Below are 17,509 nucleotides of genomic sequence, written 5' to 3'. Positions count from 1 at the left end.
ACATTGAAATGAAACTCTTTCTGCAAGCCTTTAAAATAACATTTGAAGAATACTAAATCTTGAGGTTAATGATTAACAGTGTCTTAATTTTCTGATTTCCACTGAAGATGTGAACCCATGGCAGGATCAAATTCAAAGGAGTAAATGGATTAAATTTATTAAACTGAGTTTAAATTTAACTGGATTAAATTAATTTGCTGAGTTTTCCTAAGGCACAAAAAGTGTCATAAAGACATGAGAGAGAAGGGTCAGATGAGAGAAAATGCTGATTTTCCATGCTGACCTTGTCCAGTATCAGGAACTGGGGAATCACCTCTGGGGTAACTTAGGCATGATTTTTTTTTGCAGATAAAAGTGACCTTGTCAAAATCTGCTCAGGAGAAGCTGAGGAGGAAGAGGAAAGAAGACAGAGAACACAACCATAAAGAGCAGGAAAGCAAAGACTTGGAAGGGAAGGAAGAATTCCCTTGGGAAAGGATTAGACTGAGTATGAGTGAACCAGAGAAACTCACAGCAGAAAGTGAGGATGAGGGTTTTTCTTAAATGAATATTCCCTGCTCAATGCTGCTGAAATGGAAATTAGGGCTGGTAATACTGGGTTTTAACTTGGTGCTGGTTGGTTTTATTGTAGTTTGGACATTTATTTCTTTCCTAGGGTTTAATCTCTGTGGGGATTTATTGACATCGCCAAGAAATGGATCTTTGTCCTTAGAAAATGTGGCCTTGAACCCTTCTCTGAAAAGAACATCCAGTTTGAAGAGGTCAAAGTGTTCATCCTTGCTAGATTCTGGTAAGCTGGGACAGTAAACTCTTAAAATGTTTGGGTAGGTGGAGTGGGACAGTTTCAAAATACAATTTATTTGTGCAGTGGACAGTCCTGAGGTGCTCTGGAAAATCAGAGTTCTGTGGGGCTGGAGGGGATTGAATTCCTCTCTGGGGATCACTCAACTGCTCATTTTTCATCTGGAATCTGTTAGGGAGATTCATGAGACATCAGAGAGTTTTAGTTTGATCAGGGTGTGAAAGAATACAATGCATTAGCAGCAAGCTGACTGCCTCCTGTCCCCAAAACCCCTTTCTGGGTGCATTTGGCACTGAATTGCCTTTAAAATAAGCAGTAGGAAACTGCTGAGAGCAGAGGCTCCTACTGATGGTGCTCAAAGGTGGCCAGAATTTCTCAGGTGTCTCCTCAAGGTTTATGATGTTATTGGCACACTGTGAATGTGTTTGTACATCAAACAGCCACTGCCTTCGTGTCTGTGCCTCTAAAAAGGGAAGGATGGGGGCAGAATTGAATTTACATGGATGAAACTCGGATGGATGGATGGAGGGATGGATGGATGATGGATGGATGGATGGATGGATGATGGATGGATGGATGATGGATGGATGGATGGATGATGGATGGATGATGGATGGATGGATGGATGGATGATGGATGGATGATGGATGATGGATGGATGATGGATGGATGGATGATGGATGGATGGATGATGGATGGATGATGGATGATGGATGGATGGATGATGGATGGATGGATGATGGATGGATGGATGATGGATGGATGATGGATGGATGGATGATGGATGGATGGATGATGGATGGATGGATGATGGATGGATGATGGATGGATGATGGATGGATGATGGATGGATGGATGATGGATGATGGATGGATGATGGATGATGGATGGATGGATGATGGATGGATGATGGATGGATGATGGATGGATGGATGATGGATGGATGGATGGATGGATGGAGGGATGATGGATGGATGATGGATGGATGATGGATGGATGGATGGATGGATGATGGATGATGGATGGATGATGGATGGATGGATGGATGATGGATGATGGATGGATGGATGGATGGATGGATGGATGAGGGATGGATGATGGATGGATGGATGGATGATGGATGGATGGATGGATGGATGGATGGATTGATTGACTGAGACTGCCCCTGGATCCCTGGCAGTGCCCAGGGCCGGGGCTGGAGCAGCCTGGGGCAGGGGGAGCTGCCCCTGCCAAGGCGGGGCTGGCACTGGCTGGGCTTTAAGATCCTTCCACCCCAAACCCCTCTGGGATCCCATGTCCTTTACAAACTCCATTTCCTGTGGCACCATTTAGTGCCTGAGCTGTGTTTTCCTGGCGGGCTGGGAGCAGCTGGCAGAGGTGCTGACTCTCTGTCCTGTGTCACAGAGGAGCCGTGCCCGGCGCCGCGGGGCCGCTGCCGGGAGCCACCGGTGCCGCCGAGCCCCGAGGTGCTGGACCCCGCCGAGCTGCAGCCCTTCCCCAGGCCCGAGGCAGCGCTGGCAGAGGCGCTGGCACTGCTGGCTGACCACGACTGGTGCGTGCACAGGGGCCTGGGCAGGGTGGGCACGGGGAGAATCCTCTGGAAAACGCAGCAAAACGGGCGTCGATGCCCTCGGTTGGAGCTTTGCTGTTTGCAGAGTGTGTCATTGTGCAGAACTCTGAAGTGCACACAAAATGTCAGCAGGGTCTCCTCACAGCTCAGCACACACAACAATCCTTTCCCAGCCCCAGCAGCAAGGGCAGCGCTGCAGCCTCAGCCCCAACAAGTGCAAGCAGCAGGGAATTGAGGAGAGAATCTGGGAGGATGGGCCTTCATCACCTGAGGCTGCAACTGCACAATGAACCCAAGGTGGAAATGGAGCAAAACTGATCCCAGTGTCCAACTCCTGACCCATCTTGGCTGGAGCCAGGGCCGGGCTCTTGCACTGCCCAAGGTGATCCTTGGAAGGGCTTTTAATGAATCCCTGCTTTATTCCTTTAACTCTGCCCAGCCCCTGCTCCAGGAGCCTCTCAGGCATCAACGTAAAGTCAGATTTGAGATTAAAGGAGTTTTGTAAATTAGGGCTGGGAACTGTGTTTAAGGGCTGGAGAGGCCCCAGCAACACCTTTCTGGTGCTTTGTGTGGAATTAGCAGCTCGTCCTTGGTGCTCTGTGTGGAACTGAAGCATCTCTTTGGTGCTTCCTGCCTTGGGATGTGCTTACAGAGCTGCTGCCTTCAATGTGGGGAAGGAAACAGATCCTTGAATTGCCAGCTGGGAGCAGAACTGTGGGACACTGCTGAGTGGCTGCTGTGCTCTAACAGTCCCACAGGAAAAACCAGACTTGCTTGGAAAAAATTTCTTGCATTATTTTTTGGCTGTGAGGATGGAGAGGCCCTGGCACAGGTGCCCAGAGCAGCTGTGGCTGCCCCTGGATCCCTGGCAGTGCCCAAGGCCAGGCTGGACATTGGGGCTGGACATTGGGACAGTGGGAGCTGTCCCTGCACATCCAGGGGTGGGATGGATGGGTGGGATTTGAGGTCCTTTTGAACCCAAACCATCTGGGATTATTTCTCATTTTTATTATTTATCTAATTTCTCATCTTTATTTTACTATCTCATTTGTTTGCTATTTGATTTTTTGGAATTCCACACTTGAATGTTTTCATGAAACTTTTCAAGTGGGTGGAATTTAAATACTGTTTTTTCACACAGGGAGAAGAAAATTGAAGGTCTGAACTTTGTCAGGTGCTTGTCTGCCTACCATGCCCCTATTCTGACTGCAAAGCTCCATGAAACAACTCTGGCTGTGGCTCAAGAGGTTAAATTTTCCTATCAGAATATTCCACTGGCTCTCTCTGTGTATATATATATATTTTACAGCTCTCTGAAGTGATTTATGCTCACCTCTGCTGAGTTTTCCTCAACTGGGCAGTCTCAAGGATGATTTGAGACTCAGAGGCTGAAAAAAATATAGATTTTAACTTTATGAGGTTTTTATGAGTGTATATTTTAATTCTCACCCATTGTGAATCAAGTTAGAAATGTGTTTCTCAGTTGCTTGTAATGTTACTTAAAAATGACAAAGGGCAAACATGAATATTTATTTTAAAGTCTCTCTGCTAAACATTATTCATTGTTTTTTGGGTTTTTCCTGTGTGCAGGTCAAGAATTTACGCTCAGGTGTTTCTCGAGCTGCTGTGGTCTGTTTAGGGGATTTGTTCACCCACCTGAAAAAGAGCATGGATCAAGAACTAGATAATGCAGTAAAAGTCCTTTTGCACAAAGCTGGGGAATCCAACACTTTTATAAGGGAAGAGGTAGACAAGGCACTGAAGGCCATGGTTAATAATGTGACTCCAGCACGTGCACTTTGTTCTCTTATAAATGGAGGGCAAAGGTAATTCCTGTCAAGACTTTATAAAGAATATTGTGAATAGAGTAAATTTATCAAATGTAGGCTTTTTAACATCAGAGTACAGTAGACAGAAATTTGAAATCAGCTGTCCTAAACCTCTACCCAGGGCAATGTTTGTTGGCATAAATTGAATTAAAGCCCCTCTGTTCCTTTCTGTGCATTATGGAAGAGGTTGGCTGTTGATTTTGGAGCTTGGTGTTTTGTCTGGCTGTTCTGCACCACTTGAGTGATTTTATTTTTTGCTGTTACTGTGTATTCTTGGGGAGCTGCTGTTCTGCTTTGCCTGGTAAAGCTGACATAATGTTCTTTCTTTTCCTCCTTTGCTCTGCAGTCAGTTCCTGCCCTGGCCAGTTTTCAGCACCTCTCTATGTCAAAAATTGATGTATAACTTAGAGTTCTCTATCTGCATCTATCTTGCTTGATTCCTGCTCTCTAGGCTGAGCCTTTGTGTCTGCACTTTAATTTCCTTCTCAGTGCTGGTGGCCATTCTTTTCTGGAGTTAATTCCCTTCTTTCTCTGGCTCTGTTCAGTCTGTTTTCCTTTTCCATCCTCGTTCACTGCTCACCACATCTGAGCTGGGTGCTTCCTCTCCTCTCTGCCAGCCCTTGGTGACGTTTCCCAGGCTCCATTTCCCTTCATGGCACATTCCAGGTGCTCCATTCTCAGTCTCCCCACAGATTTCCTGCACAGCTCCAGTCCTCAGAGTTAGTCTCGATTCCAAATGTTGTCTTTTGTTTCCTGGGAACTGGTTGTTGTGGGATACATGGATTCTGTCTCCTGACAGCTCTGCTGCAGTTTCCTGCTCTTTAAACTGAAAGGCAAAAATCAGCCTTGGGATTTCTGTTCTTTAGGAATTTCTGGGATTCAAACTGACTTGGGATGGATGCCCCATCCCTGGGAGTGTCCAAGGCCAGGCTGGACGGGGCTTGGAACAAGCTGGGATAGTGGAAGATGTCCCTGCCCATGGATTCATGGTCCCTCCCAACCCAAACCAGGCTGATTCCATGATTTTGTGGATTTAGGAGCAGCAGTAACTGCCCATGGTTTTCATTCAGCAGCAAGGGAAGTGCCCTGTTTGGGCTCTCCCTTCTTGGCCCTCCTGGTCAGAACTGTCCCTGTCAGACATCCCCACCTTGCCTGGCAGATTCAAACCCACCAGCTGAGGGGTTTTCTCTTGGCATTTGCCCCCTCCACTCTGTCAGTTTGTAAAGGTTTTGTGATTCCTAAGGCATCAGAACTGAGCTGGGAGGCTGAAAACAGCATTTGGGCACGGATGAATCTGTTCACAGCTCAGATTTCCTAACTCATGGAGTACAGGATGTTTTTAATGGATAACACATCAGGGCATGGCCTAAAGGTGCAGCTTTTCTAGGCCTGGCTTTAGGAAGCTCTGGCCATGCCAGCAGGAAAGCTCCTGGAGCACAGGGCAGCTCCAGAGGCTGTGACCAGGAATGTGGAATTACCCTTCAAAGGGGAAATTTGTGTCTCAGTACAAGGTGAAAAGGTTTGTTTGACACAACTGCAATTCCACAAGAGATGTTCTCTCTAAATTGGGCTGAGTTGCTTAAATTCACCCCAACATAATCCTTCAATTATGGGGTCACTTATAATTCATGAGACCTCTTAAAATGTCCCTGGTTTCTGCTCAGCTCCTTTCAAGGCTGCCATGATCATGACTTTAATGCTGGCAACCCTGACTAGACAGAAATACTGATTATTCACCAGCTCCAAAGTTGGGTTTGCTTTTCACAAGAATAATTCTAGTGGGAGGTGGCCCTGCCCATGGCAGGGGTTGGAGCAAGGTCAGCTTTAGGGTCCCTTCCCAGCCCAAACCAGTCTGGGATTCTGTGAGTAGATCCATGATCCAAAAGCATGATTCCAGGGGTAGAGCTGAGAGGGATTTTACTCCAGGAATTGTAAAACCCTGTTTCTTACCTGTATGCACCGTGTTTAACTCGGAGGTGTTGTGTGCACACAAATGTTTTCCAGCTGTTGCCATGAGCAGCTTCATGGAGTGAGGTCTCAGCCTCACAATTCTTGTTTTCCCCTTGAAAGTGCAGCAGGAGTTAGAAATTATCCTCAAAGTAGCATTTTTCATCCAAATATAAAATTGGGGGCGTTAGAGTTTGCAGGATTTTGTTGTTGAGCACAAGTGGGAGCAGCAGAGGCAGCAGGATTTAGATAAAAGGATCGTTTGCTGCACGGGTTTGAAAGCTGATTCTGGCTGTTCTCTGCTTTGCATCAGCACAGGTGTTTATTTTGTACAGAGCAGGGATCATGAGACTCCTGCAGGATCTTTAGAAGTCGACTGAACACTGCTTTAGTCAATTTTACAGTGATAGCGAGTGCCCAGGATGTGTCTCTGAGCACAGGGGTTGGTTTTTTGTAGAGCTCATTGAAAGAACAGTCATATGCTTTGTAAAACAAAATTATTTGAAGGAAAACTAGAACTGAAATTGTAAAACCTCCCTGCCTGTATCCAACAAGAATAATTGTAGTGGAAGGTGTGGCAGGGGTGGGCTCGGAGGTCCCTTCCAGCCCAAGCACTCAGGATCCCGTGCTTCTAGGGGTTTGTTTGGCAGGGGGGAGGATTGCTGGGAGCAGCCCCTGCAGGAGCTGGCCCTCAGGTGTGTTTCCCTCCCCAGCCACCTGCACTCAGCCGTGAGGAGATGCACGGCGCAGCACCTGGGGGACGCGGTGCAGCGCCTGGGCCCCGAGCGCATCCTGGGGGGAGCCAGGCCCGCGGCCGAGCGGCTGCTCCCCGCCATCGCCAGGTTCACCCAGGACAGCTCCCAGCAAACACGGTGAGTGTTCCTGCAGGAGCCACCCCTGGGGCTCTGCACTGCAGCACAGCCTCGTTTAGGATGGAAAAACCTTGGTTATCGGGAAGGGTTGGATGAGGCCTGGAGCACCCTGGGTAGGGAAGGTGTCCCTGCCCCTGGCAGAGGTGCGAGGGGAGGGGATTTCAGGTTCCTTCCAACAAACCTTTGAGTGCAGTGGTTATCCCAGCACTGGCAGGACTGTTAGGACAGTGCCTGTGGCAGGAATCACCTGGATAGCTCTGGCACAGCCTGGCTGCAGGAGGAGAGGGGCTCACAGGACGTGCTGTGCACGGGGAGGATGCAGCCACACAGGGAATGCTGTGGGATCCACACTTGGATCTGATCCATGGCTCTAGCTGAGGAGGCTGGACCACCCTGGTTAAATCCAGCTGAAGGTGAAGGCTGTTCTTATTAATTTTGTCAGTTAATTAAAGTGACTCTTGAGCACATCCTCTGAGGGAGGATGGGAAAGGGTCTGGTTACTCATGTCAACAACAATCTTCGAGTTATGGAACCACTGAGCTTGGAAAAGACCTCAAATAACAGTGACTGGGCACTGCAAACCTCCCTGGGCACTTCCAAGGCCTGAGCTCCCTTTCCATGGGGAAATTCCTGCTGCTGTCCCCCCTGAGCCTCCCCTGGCCCAGCCTGAGGCCGTTCCCTCTCCTCCTGTCCCTGTTCCCTGGCAGCAGAGCCCGATCCCCCCGGCTGTCCCCTCCTGCCAGGGACTTGTGCAGAGCCACAGGGCCCCCTGAGCCTCCTTTGCTCCAGGCTCAGCCCCTTCCCAGCTCCCTCAGCAATTCTCCAGCCCCTTCCCAGCTCCCTCAGCAATTCTCCAGCCCCTTCCCAGCTCCCTTCCCTTCCCTGGACACAATCTCCCTGCACCTTTCCATTTTGGAGTGCCACACCTGTAATGGCCAGTGACAAAGGCAGTCCCTGTTCTGGATGTCCTGGTGCTCTCCCTGCAGGTACTACGGGCGGAGGATGCTCTTCATCATGATGGCTCATCCTGACTTGGATAAAACCCTGGAGAAGTTTGTGCCAGCCAAGGATTTGCCTTACATTAAGGAAACTGTTGGCACTCTACGAGAGAAGGTGTGTGGGAAAGGTCTTGTGTAGCTCCTGGGGCAGATGGAGGTGTCCTGGGGGCTGTTGGGTGCAGACAATTCCAGTACTGCAGCCACATTAATTCCCTGTGATTCCCTCATTCCATGAATTCCTGCTGTGCCTTTATGCAGGGCCTGGGGGAGATGCCCTTGGATACACCCTCAGCCAAAGGAAGGCGTTCCCAGACTGGAAATGTTGGACATTTGAGGTCATCCTCCACTTGCAGAGATGCTCCCATCATCCCAGACAGGTAATGAGCTCCAGTGCTTATCTGTGAGGAACTTGGCCAAGGAGGGAGCACAGGAACAGCCACACAGGGCTGGGAAAGTTCAACAGCCCTGAAGGAAAAGGCAACTTGGCCTGTTCCAGAGAAACTCTTCAGTAGAGGGGCTGGTTATATTAAAATGGCTTTGTGCATTTTGAAGTTAATTTGTCTATTGACCATCTCCAAAATACACACAGTACACAAAACACCTGGAATTGACTGTTTGGGATCACAGAACCATGGAATGGTTTGGGTTGGAAGGACCTCAAAGCCCATCCAGAGCCACCCCTGCCATGGCAGGGACACCTCCCACTGTCCCAGTGTCCAAACTGGCCTGGGACACTTCAGGGATCCAGGGGCAGCCACAGCTGCTCTGGGAATGTAGATCCAATGGATCCATCTCAGCATCATCCAAGATGTTGCTGTTCAGATTCATGGGAAAACCATTCCTGTTGGAGACACAGCACAAACCACTCATTCATACACAACTCTGGACACCAAGGGTTTAGTTAGACTCTGACAGGGGTGCTGAAGGGTTCAGATCATACTCTGACCACTTTTAGTTTTATCTTCTTATAGGTTTTATATTGACCTTTTTTAGGTCTTGAAGATACAATAGCAATTTTTGGGCTCAGATAGATATGAACAGAATGACCTTATGGATTACCCCAGGACATTCCAGCTGTTATTCCATATCATCTGATGGATGCCCAGATGAGTACATTTGCACTTGAAACACACATATCTATATGTTCTGTGTATAACTACATACAAGTACAGTTATTTCAGTGGTCACTGCCCATCCAGGATATCCCAGTAGTTCACTGGGTGTGTGACTGGTAGGACTGGAGCAGCCCATGGTAGTTAAATCAGGCAGTGGCAGTGACATTCAGCAGCCAGGGGTACCCAGGCATTCCAGCATTACAGGCTGTTCTCACCCCAGCTCCAATCCCCCTGAGGTTCACAGCACATTTCTGCATCACCCAGCGGGTGCAGGCAGGCCCCTGAGCAGAGACAGCCCCGGGGATGGTCTGGCTTTGCTCGAGGCAGGATTCATCCAGCCTTTCCTGCCGTGCCCTCGTGTGCACCACAGTTATTGTCCCATGGTTATTGTGAGACCCCAGACCAGCATTTGGCCTCGAGAGCAGCTCACATTTCATGGATCCAGTCATGGATTAGCTGGGATACAGTGTCCATGGTTAAGGCCACCCCTTGGGCTCGTGCCCACTTAGAGGTGGCATCTCTTCCCCAGTGATGTGAGGCCCCACGGGCCCACCAAGCTGGAAATAACTCTCCCTTGTCTGCAGCTCAGATCTACCTGGGACACTTCACTCCTGCAGCCTGCTCCAGCTGTTTGCTGTGATGTTCCTCACTAGCCTAGACTAGACTCAGGCACAGGATGGACCTCACTCTCAGCCCCCCTACCTGGCCACTGATGTTTTCCCATTCTCCAGCAAGATCAGTTTCCCTCTGTGTTTCCAATTGCCCTTTTCCCACCTCTCCAGCCACTCCCACAGAGTTTGTCACCATCCCCCGGTGCAGAGGGAGTGTGCTGGCCACCTCCTTCTCTCAGGGATGTCCAGAGCCAGCTGGAGGCTTCCAGCCTTGTCCTTCAGCAGCTCCCCATGGATTTCCTGCTGGTTCCACCAGTGAGGAGAGCCACATCCCACGCTCTGCTAGCTGGTTCTGTGCTGGGGCCTCCTCTGCAGTGTCACTGGTTAAGGAGGTGGGCACTCTGAACTCAGCAACCTCCCCCTGTTTCCAATCAATCCCTTCCTTCCAGGAAGGAATGAGATAGGAGTAGGTGTAAGTGGAAAAATAACAGTTTACTAACAAACAGCCAACAGGCAGGGGGGGAAATGTAAATAACTGCCAGATAGCAAAGTGCTAAATTTAATGAACTCCCCAGGAAAAGAAGAGACCCAAAATGCTGGAAATAGCCATTACTATCAGGGATGGCCTCAGGCTTTGGGACAAAGGGATGAGCTGGTGTCAGACCCCCCTTGGGAAGGCAGGAGCCTCATGGAGCAGTTCCAACAGCAGCCAAAGGCCTGACAGCTCAGCCAGGGTCAGCCTCCTGCCCACAGCCAAGCTCCAGCGCTGGGGCCACGCGGGGCTGCCCCTCCCTGGCTGCTGCTGCCCACAGGGATCTGCTCCTGCTGGGATTCTGCAGACAGCAGAGTTCATCCTTAAGGCAGCTCAAACCCTCTCACTGCTGTCCCTCCAAGCTGAGGGGAAAAACAAAAGTGAAAAGAGAACCCAGAAAGGGAAGAAACATCTTTGGTGGAACCAAGACCAGCCCACAAAGCCAACACCACACAGAGAAATCCCTCAAAGAGCCCGGGTGAGGGGACTTCACAGACAGCCCACACACACACAGGGTGCCTGGCTGAGATAGATCTGGGATACAGGAGCACTATGGATCACCCCAGGACACTTCCCTGTATCCTTTCTGGGAGGGGACAGGCCCTGGCACAGGCTCTGGCTGCCCTGGATCCCTGGCAGTGCCCAAGGCCAGGCTGGACATTGGGGCTGGAGCAGCCTGGGACAGTGGGAGCTGTCCCTGCCATGGCAGGGGGGCACTGGAGGGGATTTAAGGTCCCTTTAACCCAAACCATTCCATGGTTTGTGATTCATTGAACTGAAAAAGAAGCACCCCCAAATTTCAAGCAAGCCAAAAACTGCATCCAAGAGTTCAGAGGGCTGTGATTGCAGTGTCTCTTCAGGACCAGGTTTCTTTAGCACACCCTCCACAGTCCTAAATAATAACTGATTCTGCATTTACTGATACATTTTGATTGTATATTCCATTCCCCATCCAAGCCTTGTGTTCAGGAATTAGGAGTGAGGTAATGACTGCCTGGATGGTCTGGAAATGCTTACCTGGACAGAGAGGTGATCCCACAGGTTTTATAATTCTCTCCATGTCTCTCTAATGAGATCAGGTGCCACAAGAAATTTGTTTCTAAATATTCTAGGAAGAGCTGCTGGGTTTTCACCTCAGCATGGAGTGTTGCTGAGGTAACACCTGGTCTGGGGTCAGTCTTTAGGGTACTCTGGGAATAAAGAATTAACCTAAAGTAAGTTTTGGGGGGGTTGTGACCCATTGATGTAAGGGAAGTTCCCAATTGTTCCTGGTCACAAAACCAGCTGCATTTGGAGCAGAGTGGACGTAAGACTTTGTGAACAACAGTTACTATTAGATGATTTATTTTTAATTCACCACATTTAAGGTGAAACCTTGTGTTTACTTCTGATACTTGCACTCAGATGGGAAGAGAATGTGTGGGATGAGCTGATGGAATAACGATTCCCTTTCCCCCAGGGACGGCACGGAGGCCCAGGAAGCCCCAAGGAGGGCAGCTCCTCGCAGTGCCCTGGAGAGTGAGGAGTATGTCAGGGACATCGTGGGGTTACTGAACGCCAAAGATTTCCGGGAGCGCATCAGCGGCGTGCGGCAGCTGCTGCTGGACACGGAGAGCAGCCCAGCCCTGGTGCTCGCCAACGTCGTCAGGGTAACTCCGGGAGAAGGATGGGATTCAAAGGGCTTTGGAGCCTGACTGGAAGTTTTCTGAGAAAAGTCTTGGGTCCTTCTTGGAATAAGGATGATTGATAGAGAGCACTGAGGAGCAGGGGGGTCTGTGTCAGCCACTAAGGGAGGAAAGAAATGGAACAGGAGGAAAAATGTGGAATTTTTCACTCAGGGTGCTTTTGAACTACCGAGAAGCTGTGTCTGTCCCAGCCCTGGAAGTGCCCAAGGCCAGGCTGGACAGGGCTTGGAGCACCCTGGGATAGTGGAAGGTGTCCCTGCCCCTGGCAGGGGTGGAATGGGATGGGCTTTAACATCCCTTCCCATCCAAACCAGGCTGCGATTCCATGATTTCTGGAATCTTGTGTGCTGTTACTCATTCCATTCTTGGGTAAATATCAAAATATGGAATAGTTGTGAAGAAAGCAGAAAGGATTAATGAAGAACTGTAAAACTGTCTCTGAAGTAGTGTTAAAAGTTTTTGTGTGGGAGAGGGTAAGGAAAGTATTGTGTTAAATTTATTGTGCTAAAGCTCAGGATGAGGATCCTGTCCAATAGGAAAGGGGCTTCTGTAGGAGAAAGAAATGTCCAGCTGTAAATTAAAGATATGTACAATGAAAGAAAACCCAGGCTTGTCCTCCAGCAGCGCCGTATCTTTGTATGGAATGATGGAATTCTGCTGTGGAACCTCCTGGTATCCAAACTGTGGATGGGTTTGAAACCTTTCTGACATTCCCTGTAGTGAACAGAGCCATGTTTCCCTAAAATTACTGTCTGGCAGGAAATCTGAGTGCCAGTGAGAGTTGCTGTGCCTGGAATCCCTTGCACTGCAGGGCCTCAGCTCACATTAATGCACAGGATTCAAACAGCAAGTGTTGCTTGCTCTAAACCTGATCCCAGGTATTTGCACATCCCAGAACCTCAGGATCCCAGCGTGTTTGGGTTTGGAAGGGACCTCACACAACATCTGTTCCCAACCCCTGGAGACAGCAGAGCCATCATTTGCAGAGGTGGACAATGCCAGTGTGACACTAAAGCAGGTGATGAGCACCTCAGCTATTGATTCCCAATTCCATGAGTGCTTTTGGATGCTTTTCCAGATCTTTGACGCTTTCAAGCCTCGCTTACACGACTCCAACAGCAAAGTGAACCAGGCAGCTTTGGAGACCATGCACAAGATGATTCCACTGCTCAAAGACAATTTATCACCTGTGATCAACATGTTAATTCCTGCCATAGTGGACAACAACCTCAACTCCAAAAATCCAGGGATTTATGCAGCTGCCACTAACGTTGTCCAGGCCCTATGTCAACACTTAGGCAAGCAATTTACTCTCTTAATTTGAAACAGTTTTAATTGTTGTGATTGTGTTGTAAATTGAAAGTGTTACTCTTTCCAAGAGTTTCATAGAGTTGCTACACTGTGTAAAAAATCATGGGTTTATTCTCACCACACAAATCACCCTGGTATTGCCCAGTAGTGCTTTGGTTATTTTTCCATAGCATTTTCTTATTTACCTTTTCCCATATTGGGTTTATTTCCAGATATTTTAATTTCCCATTTAAGAATTTAACATGTTTTGCTCTTTGCCTTTAGACACCTCCCTGCTGCTGCAGCCATTCTGCACAAAAGCCCAGTTCCTGAGTGGAAAAGCAAAGCAGGACCTGACAGAAAAGCTGGCTGGTAAGGTGTTGTTCTCCTTCACTTGTTTGCTTGCTTGGGTTCCCTTAATTAGGGAAACTAATTGCAAGGTGGCTCTGTACCTTCCCTTCTGTCTCAGGAGGCTGTGCAGCACTTGTCACATTTCAGCTCTTTAATGGAGCTATTGCTGACAAAACAAAGGATTAGTATTAGTGTTTTATAGTCAGATGAAAGATCTATAAATACCTGGAATTTATAAATAATTATAAATATATTAAGGATTTAATTTACAGTTAAATACCTCATATATTTAAATACCTTAAGGATTAACATTTATAAATAGCTTAAGCATAGAGTATTTTTAACATGCATTGTATTCCCTTTCCCAGTGTTCACTCCTTCATGCTCTTGCCAGGAATCCAGAGTGGTTTGGATTGGAAGGGACCTTAAGGATTATCCCATCCCATCCCTTCCCATCCCATCCCATCCCATCCCATCCCATCCCATCCCATCCCTTCCCATCCCATCCCATCCCATCCCATCCCATCCCATCCCATCCCATCCCATCCCATCCCATCCCAGCCCATCCCATCCCATCCCACCCTCCCACTGTCCCAATGTCCAGCCTCAATGTCCAGCCTGGCCTTGGGCACTGCCAGGGATCCAGGGGCAGCCACAGCTGCTCTGGCAATTCCAGCCCAGCCCCTCCCCACCCTCCCAGCCAGGAATTCCTTGAGAAAGGCTGAATTTCCATGTTTTAAGTTTAAAAAATGCCTTTACGGGAAGTATGCTTGAACCAAATATTTCCTTGGCTCACTTTCAGAGCAGTTCTGTGTGAAATGGAACTCAGTAACACAATGGACAGGCTGTTCTTGAAATATCCCTAAATTTATGCTTTCTGAGGGTGTTCAACAGCCTTTAAACAGACCCTCTCTTGCTAGGATTTTTGGAGTGGTTTGTATTATATATCAGAGGAGGCTGTTCTGGCAGAGAGGGAAACATCTGCTAATGAAACACCGAATTCATGCTTGAGGATCTATTCCAACCAAAATGATTCTGTGCTTTAATTGTCCAAGTGGGGAAAATATATCATCCTATAAACACACATCTTTATTTTTTATACATATTTTATATGTGTGTGTGCAGGGCCAGGAGTTGGACTCGTGATCCTTGTGGGTCCCTTCCAGTTCAGGATATTCCATCAATCTATGATTCTACATTGACAGTATAAGGCTGCTTTTTTCTTAAATATTTACTGCTTATTTGTGAGATAGAGGGGAAATTGGAAATAACCAGATCTTACCCTGTGAGAAATAAAGGTCCTTATGAGAATCCTAAATGAAAAAAAAAAAAAAAAGGCTTAAAACCCACTTTATTTATTTTAGTTTTTTTAGCTTGATGGAAAAGTGTAATTATCAGCAGCACTGGTGCTACTGTGTAAACTCCTGGGAGAGGATAAAAGGAGTGGTTGTGGGAAAATCTGGTATTTTTTATGGGAGCTGAGGTTGCAACAGCAAACTCGTGTACAGCAGCAGTTTGAGGAGATGATTTAAGTGCTTTTAAATCCCTCTCAAAGGTGGGAATCACATGGAAATTGTAATTGAAGTTAATATTTTATCCTGAAATTAATATTTTATCTTGCTTGCTTGCTTGCTTGCTGCAGAGCTGTACCCCTCTCAAAGCTGGGGATCAAATCTAAACTGTAATTGAAATTAAGATTTTATCCTGATGCTTGGTTTGCTGCCTTGCAGAGCTGGTGCCGGAGCTGTACCCCTGTCAAAGCTGGGGATCCCATGGAAACTGTAATTTAAATAAATATTTTATTTCAGAGCTGGTGCTGGAGCTGTACCCCTGCCAAAGCTGGGGATCCCATGGAAACTGTAATTTAAATGAATATTTTATTTCAGAGCTGGTGCTGGAGCTGTACCCCTGCCAAAGCTGGGATCCCATCTAAGCTGTAATTTAAATGAATATTTTATTTCAGAGCTGGTGCCGGAGCTGTACCCACGGAAGCCCTGTGCTGTGGAGCAGAAGGTGCTGCCCGTGCTGTGGCACCTGCTGGGCCCGGCCAGCGGCGGCTCCGTGCCCGGGCCCCGCACGGCCGCGGCCAGCCTGGCCCGGGCCCTGTGGGCACAGATGGGCCCCGGCCTGCTCGCCCACGCCGCGGCCCAGCCCCCGCACATCGGCAAGAGCCTGGAGGAGCTTTTGGAGATGTAAAACCGCCGCTCCGGCAGGTGAAGCTCCAGCGCCGCCTGCGCCGGGCACACGGACGGGAACAGGCCCGCGGTGCCTGAGGGAGCTGGGGGAGAGCCCCCGGAGCCGGGCGGGGCTGGGCCGGCCTGGGGAGCTGAACTGGGCTGGGAGAGCCTGGGGAGCTGAACTGGGCTGAACTGGGAGAGCCTGGGGCACTGAACTGGGCTGGGAGAGCCTGGGGAGCTGAACTGGGCTGAACTGGGAGAGCCTGGGGAGCTGAACTGGGCTGGGAGAGCCTGGGGCACTGGACTGGGAGAGCCTGGGGAGCTGAACTGGGCTGAACTGGGAGAGCCTGGGGAGCTGAACTGGTCTGGGAGAGCCTGGGGCACTGAACTGGGAGAGCCTGGGGAGCTGAACTAGGAGAGCCTGGGGAGCTGAACTGGGCTGTGCTGGGAGAGCCTGGGGAGGTGAACTGGGCTGTGCTGGGAGAGCCTGGGGCACTGAACTGGGAGAGCCTGGGGAGCTGAACTGGGCTGTGCTGGGAGAGCCTGGGGAGCTGAACTGGGAGAGCCTGGGGAGCTGAACTGGGCTGAACTGGGAGAGCCTGGGGCACTGAACTGGGAGAGCCTGGGGAGCTGAACTGGGAGAGCCTGGGGAGCTGAACTGGTCTGGGAGAGCCTGGGGCACTGAACTGGGAGAGCCTGGGGAGCTGAACTGGGCTGGGAGAGCCTGGGGAGCTGAACTGGGCTGAACTGGGAGAGCCTGGGGAGCTGAACTGGGAGAGCCTGGGGAGCTGAACTGGGAGAGCCTGGGGAGCTGAACTGGGCTGGGAGAGCCTGGGGAGCTGAACTGGGCTGAACTGGGAGAGCCTGGGGAGCTGAACTGGGAGAGCCTGGGGAGCTGAACTGGGCTGTGCTGGGCCACCCTGCAGGCCTGAACTGGGACAATGTGCAGGACTGAACTGGGCCATGCTGGAAGAGTGGGCAGTGTGGGGCTGGCTCCCCCTCATTGTCACCTGCAGTCACCAGCTCCAAACCATCTGTGCTTCCCTTCAGAGGCTCCAGCCCAGGACGTGTCCCTGGATTGCTCATGGAGAACCACGCGGTCACATCAGCAATGTGCTTAATGTGGAAAAGTGGAAGAGGATTCCGGACACAGTGATGCAGTGCTATTTGTGAAAAACATGTATTTTTATACCCCCACAGGCAGTGGTGCAGTATTTGTTGTCTCAGAGCTCGGCAGTGAGGAGAATGAGCTCTGACCCTTCTCCTTCCCCAGCTGCAGGCTCTGGACACACTGGACATGGGACACAATGGGATATATAAATAAAGGGATTTATTTCTGTACAGGGATGTATTTCTGCAAAGGGGTGGGGAGGAGTGGCTCGAGAGCTGCTCTGCTTGAAGCAGCTGAACGTGAACCTGGGTGTGCCAAGGTGGGCAAAAGGCCAAAGGTGCCTGGAATGGTGTGACAGGAGGAGCAGTGACTGTTCCCCTGTGCTGGCACTGCTGAGGCACTTGCAGTCCTGGGATCAGATCAGCTCTGGGCCCCTCACTTTAAAGGGGACCTGGAGGGGCAGAGAATTGCTGAGGGAGCTGGGAAGGGGCTGGAGAATTGCTGAGGGAGCTGGGAAGGGGCTGGAGAATTGCTGAGGGAGCTGGGAAGGGGCTGGAGAATTGCTGAGGGAGCTGGGAAGGGGCTGGAGAATTGCTGAGGGAGCTGGGAAGGGGCTGAG

The 17,509-nt window shown here is 49.7% G+C and overlaps 1 protein-coding gene across 4 annotated transcripts in view; it reads left to right on the top strand.

Annotated features, from left to right (window-relative positions):
- The window catches only part of TOGARAM1 (TOG array regulator of axonemal microtubules 1), a 33,622-nt gene extending 16,502 nt beyond the window's left edge, over positions 1 to 17,120 (top strand). For 2 of the 4 annotated variants that reach the window (XM_086892907.1, XM_086892906.1), the window contains exons 10-22: positions 349 to 520; positions 656 to 790; positions 2,207 to 2,354; positions 3,514 to 3,619; positions 3,963 to 4,198; positions 6,862 to 7,020; positions 8,007 to 8,133; positions 8,277 to 8,395; positions 11,736 to 11,925; positions 13,040 to 13,259; positions 13,537 to 13,623; positions 15,566 to 15,815; positions 16,830 to 17,120. In XM_086892907.1, the coding sequence (XP_086749033.1) occupies positions 349 to 520; positions 656 to 790; positions 2,207 to 2,354; positions 3,514 to 3,619; positions 3,963 to 4,198; positions 6,862 to 7,020; positions 8,007 to 8,133; positions 8,277 to 8,395; positions 11,736 to 11,925; positions 13,040 to 13,259; positions 13,537 to 13,623; positions 15,566 to 15,798 (1,932 nt within the window). In that variant the 3' untranslated portion in view covers positions 15,799 to 15,815; positions 16,830 to 17,120. The other 2 variants (XR_015287983.1, XM_086892908.1) reach the window with 2 other exon arrangements.
- The last annotated feature ends 389 nt before the right edge of the window (positions 17,121 to 17,509 follow it).

The sequence above is a fragment of the Cyanistes caeruleus genome, chromosome 6 (genome assembly GCF_971803275.1).
Source record: "Cyanistes caeruleus chromosome 6, bCyaCae1.hap1.1, whole genome shotgun sequence".
Classification (NCBI taxonomy): Eukaryota; Metazoa; Chordata; class Aves; order Passeriformes; family Paridae; genus Cyanistes; species Cyanistes caeruleus.
This window is presented reverse-complemented; position numbering and strand designations above follow the sequence as displayed.